Consider the following 5,428-nt stretch of genomic DNA (forward strand, 5'->3'; position numbering starts at 1 on the left):
CTGCTGAAAGCAGAAGACAAATATTGCTATTGTCCATTAGTGAAGTTATCTTCATTCGTGTGAAGTTCCCTAACAAGTATTTAATTCCAAAAGGCGTACGGAATTAAACTGAGTGTTTTTCAGAACAAAGGCTTTGTTCATCTGAAGAATGACTGAACATAACTTAGTGTAATTGCAATTTAGAGGTCATGCTTCTCAGTTACAGAGTAACACTGATAAAAAAAATATTACAAATCCTCTCTATCCTGCATTTCTAAGCAGGTTATTCAGTGTTCTGTGAAAGTACTGCCTGCACCCACCTCCACATCTTTGTCAAGGTCAATATCGTGCAGTACACTGAATGGCAGGGTTTATTAGCTCATGACAATTACAGTACTCTAAAGACAGTTGTAACATGTTGCAGCTTACAGCTTCTATAATGCTTTACAGAAATATATGTAGAATCATAGAATCAACTAGGTTGGAAAAGACCTTTTAAGATCATCAAGTAATCAAGAGATTTTGAGAAAACATATTCTGTGTAAGGGAAAATCACATCCAAACCAAAATATACAGCATGACAGCCAAATACAAAGGGCAAAATCTGTAAGCTCCATTTGGATGCAAACTGTTAAGACTGACACATGCTGACTCTGTTGGTACTTTATCATCATGAAAACAAAGAACAGCCAAGGATCCACACTATGCAAGCTAGCTGAGTACCTGTTTCAGTTGTGTCTCAGAGTTTACGTGCACATCACATATTTCACAGTGAAATGTTTTGTTCTGAAGGCCTGTGTTTCCTTTATTCACAGGTCCTTTGCCTTTTACGCCTGCCCGGGGAAAGGCTTTTATGGTTCCACTTCCATTCCGAGCTTCCAGCATAGTTTTGTGCTTAGTCCCTGGAGACATTAGAAATGGGAAACAGAAACAACTTTGGCAATGGGGTTGCATTCATTGTTTTATTTTCTTTTTAAAAGAAAATCATATGAACCTCAGCTTGGTGCCACATGCTGTCCTTGGAATATGCCTGTGTTTGTCTGTATCTGATTCATACCAATGTAACAGTATTTAACATCTGATATTTCATTATTAAATTACATACCTGTAGGTAATGCACTAGAACAAAGCAGCCACACCAGTAAGTAGTGGCACAATCAGGTATCCTGATGTGAAGTTAAATGGGTGTGACTTTTCTCATTAACTCCTGCTGCTAATAAGACCTGAACTGTAGTTGCAAAAGAAGAGTAATTTAGCTATTAAAGATGTAGTTGGATTTTATTTGTAGTCTTCCTGAATAGATTGATAAACAGTATGTCTTATGTAGCTTACACTTAAATCTGTAATTAACTAATTAGCCTCCAAATCAAAAAAGGGGCAGAGGTTCCTGGCAGCGACCTGTGGATCCTTAATGGCCTGGACAGAAACCAAAATGTGTGACAAACATACATATGAGAAAAATGCACTTGAGTTTTTTATGAAAATAAAGATTGGATAGAAAACAATAGTGTCCTGAAGCTTTACCTTTATTCAGGCTGAAGAATTTCTTATACTGTTGACTTCCACACAGGCAGGCTGTGATGATAACAGACTAGTACTGTGTACAGAACTAGTGTTCCACTGATAATTGCTATATGCACTCACATGTACATGTTTACGAGCATGCATATATGTGAGCAAACACACTGTTGATCAGCATAGACAGCAAAAACTTGTAAGGTTGTGTTTAAATATGAAGAATAATGTTTTGACTCTCATCTTCATCAGAAGAATGCTGAGTCTAACTCTCATGTGAAGTTAAATAGCTTAATGAAGTTGAATTTTCACCACTTGAAGAGCTGGCATACATGAAACACAGCATTCAAAACTGACCAGGCTTTGTTTCTCATGAATACCAACAAATTATCATTTCCTTTTAAAGCGGATTCTTCAGACATGCCAAAGTTAATTCCTATTTTATTACATCATGAAATCACCAATCATTTTGCTGCAGGTATATGATCACTGTCTCTGTGTTTCGAACCTAAGTTTCAATGTCTGTCCCTTAAATCTATTTACCCTGCTGGAAGGTAACCCCTGACATCCAAAGCCAGGAGATTTTCTGTAGGATGGTTACAGGCGTTCATTGCCACCATATTAAATCCCAAGATCTTTTAACTCTGCTCACTGCCCAGCCAGTAAATGACATGCTTAAAATAGTGACTGTGAACAATGTCTTGCTACTACTGGAAATTATTGAAGTTACTAGCTCTAATAACAAGAAAAGGTTTGGAAATTAAGGAAGTCTCATACAGCAGTTGCTATCAGTTGATGAAAACAAAGGGAAAATATACATAATTTGAACAGGTTATTAACAGACAATATGGAGCTAAGAATCCTAACTCTCATTACTGGACTCTGACTGACGCTCCCTCTTTCAGCCTTAATTTGTTAGATTTCAAACAAAACTAATGGCATTCATACTCAGTTTGCTAGCTGGCACAAACAAAACTATGCAAACTCTGAATGCCAAAGGTAATGAAGCATGAGCTGTCATTTAGCTCTATAAGGTTTGGAAGCTGCAAAAGCTAAAATGTAAGAAAATGGGTAACTTGCATGCAATAAAATTCCTTTCTTCCCCCTTTATGAAAGCCTCTTTGCCTGTCATTTTTATTCTTTAATAGTTAATGAATTCCTTGTAATTGCCAGTTTTCTGCCACCTCTTTGTCCCCTGCTGCAAAAGATCTAATCTATTCAGGGGAAGATAATTGCACAGCTCTTGAGACAGAAGGGGAAAAAAGGAGAAAAGCAAGCACTGCTCCATCTCACCACTGTTGTGCGCCTCCAGCTGCGAGGCAGAGTTGACAGCGACTTTGCATAGTGAACAGTACAGCAGTCTTTTTGCTTTTTCTTCCTCAGTCTCCACGGAAGGGCACGTGGTGCTGCTAGTGGCTGTCGTGGGGATTTTCTCCACTTTAGAGGTGATCTCAGTTGTCATAACACTGCTCTTCCGGATTTCCACGGTTGTCGTTGTTGATATTGCTGGTGTCCCTGTGTTAACGTCTGTGGGCAAAGAGAAGAGACGGAAGGAAACACAAAAAAAGGGGGTTTGTCCTTTGGCATTTGCTTGTTTTCATCCTAATGCTGTAACTGCACGGAGAGCCAGATTGTGCTGCTGGTGGTTTGACTAATGACAATGAACTAAATCTGACCTTATTCTTTGTATTTTGTGTGGTTACAAAATACAGTACTCCCATGTATTGAAATGCCACGTATTCTGTCTCCTGCATTGCGTTAACACCCAGTAAATACAGAATTCATAAACTGAAAAGACAGGTCATTAAAACTGTACTGTGCAACTGAAAGATAATCCACTAGAAGAGGTTGTGTAATTTACCATTATAATAGTCAGTTAAAATTTATATGCAGCACTTCAGACACATAAACTGCAATAGTACCACATAATACTTATGCTGATTGTGAGTAGCCAAGCTAAAGTTTTACCGTTCTGTACTAAAACTAATATTAAAATAATTGTCTGTTCTTGATATCTGATAAAATAAAATGTTAAACTGATGCTTCACTTGATATTAGCCAAACCTAATATTAAAAGATAGGTAATGAACAGTACACAGTATACATTTATCCATATATTATTATTATCCATTGTTACATAATAACAATACATACTAATAATAGTAATTAAATACACAAAATTCTATATCTGAGACCTACACAAACACTAATAAGATTTCCATTTTGCCTATCAGTGCTATGTTTGGAAAAACTGTAAGCATATTATAAACCTAAACCTATTTGCAAACCTTGTACTTGCATCTAAGAACTTGTGCTTTTTCCGTAGTTTTCAAATCCAAGAGAGAGAAAATACACAATGATATTGTGGTTTGAATAATACATAGATGAAATTTGGATATGGCAGTTTCATATGGTAGTTAAGTACTTAGCAGGAGAGAGGACAGCAAGATCCAGCAGTGAGCCAGTGGAGAAGATGGCAAGTAAGAGACAGGAGAAGAAGAGAAAGGACAGGAGCTGTCCCAGCTTTGCAGTGTTGTGTTTTGTCATATTAAAAGTCCTACTAAGTAGCAGTTTCTCCTGTAAGAAATCATAGTTACTTAACTGAGATTTCCCTGGACCTGGGTATGTTCCAGCATAGACAGCTAATTTTCTTTCATACATCCCTTGGAGTTAGTGGTGCTCTACCTGTACTGTGCTTTATTCACTGCAATTTATTAGAATAGTCAAAATAATAATTCCTTTGCTGATAGATCTCAGTATGTGCTGTGGTGCAGGAGGGACACAACTGATGCCGCAGAGATGCGTTTCAGACTGTTCAACAATTTCATTAATGCAGAACATACCTAATACCTTAGCAGACAATAGCAAACTGGGAGCAAGCACAAACAGAGAGACCTGATTCAAAACAATTCTGAGAAAAAGTCTAGAAAATGAGATACTTTTCAGCAAAGACAAATGCAGGAGTCCACACTTAGTAGGATTAATCTGATCGATTGAAACAGGATGAAGAACAACAGCCCCAAAACTCCTTTTTGAGGATTTGTTTGTTTGTTTGTTTTTGTGTTGTCTTCTTTGCTTGTTTTTGAGAAAAAGTTTTCAGTAGCAGGTAACAAGATGAACAGAGATCTCTCAATCATCATGTTATGAAACAGTTTCCCCCCCTCCCCATATTGGAAGTCCATAGTGAAACCTATATGAAGTATTTTTTCCTCCTCTAATCAGAACTTAAAGGCCCTGTGTCCAGTCTGGGGACTGCAAAGTCAAAAATGAAACATTACTTGCTTTGTTGTTAATCCAGCAGCAACAAAAATGGAAACCAACAAGAGGGAGAGGAAGCGAAAACAAATTAGATGTTTAGAAAACAAGGATTGTGAATACGGAAGATGAAGGGTAAACACTGAAAACATTTCTTGTATCTGTAGAAGGTAGCTAAAAGTAAGAGAATAAACTCTTTTCCCTGATCCCTCCTAACAGGACACAGACCATCAAGAGAGGCTTAGATTAGATATGAGGAAATTTGTTCTAATATTAAAGTTTGGGAATAGTCTACCTACAGAAATCTGGAAATACTGCCTACTGGAGGACTTGAAATTGGCTGACCAAATATCTGCAGAAGCAAGCTAGGTATGATTCCCTTCCAATCAGTGGGAATTTGACCCTTCAAGACCTACTAATTTCTATACAGTGTGTATTTTGTAATGTTTCTACATATTCTCCCATTTAACTGTTAAAACCCAAATGTTTTTTAACAATTATTATTCATAAAACCAAGAAAGCAGAGTTTGTCATGTGAATATTCTACATACTGCCAGGCATTAAAGCATATAGCAAAAATAAGATCCAAGACCTCATCAAAGTATTTTTTTCCTGAGAGTGAGTCTGGAGGTAGTTATATCCTGAAAGCACTGGACATGTCAAATACTGGTGCAGCAGG

General features: G+C 37.3%; 1 protein-coding gene across 1 annotated transcript in view; it reads right to left on the reverse strand.

Moving 5' to 3' along the window:
* The window catches only part of ZNF385D (zinc finger protein 385D), a gene marked incomplete at its 5' end in the record, with an annotated part of 8,849 nt that extends 5,828 nt beyond the window's left edge, over nt 1-3,021 (reverse strand). Inside the window, 2 exons of the mRNA XM_010021232.1 lie at nt 703-881; nt 2,788-3,021. Of these exons, the coding sequence (XP_010019534.1) occupies nt 703-881; nt 2,788-3,021 (413 nt within the window). The remainder of the gene's footprint in view (nt 1-702; nt 882-2,787) is intronic.
* Nucleotides 3,022-5,428: the final 2,407 nt, after the last annotated feature.

This window comes from Nestor notabilis, unplaced genomic scaffold (assembly GCF_000696875.1).
Source record: "Nestor notabilis isolate BGI_N333 unplaced genomic scaffold, ASM69687v1 scaffold1069, whole genome shotgun sequence".
NCBI lineage: Eukaryota > Metazoa > Chordata > Aves > Psittaciformes > Psittacidae > Nestor > Nestor notabilis.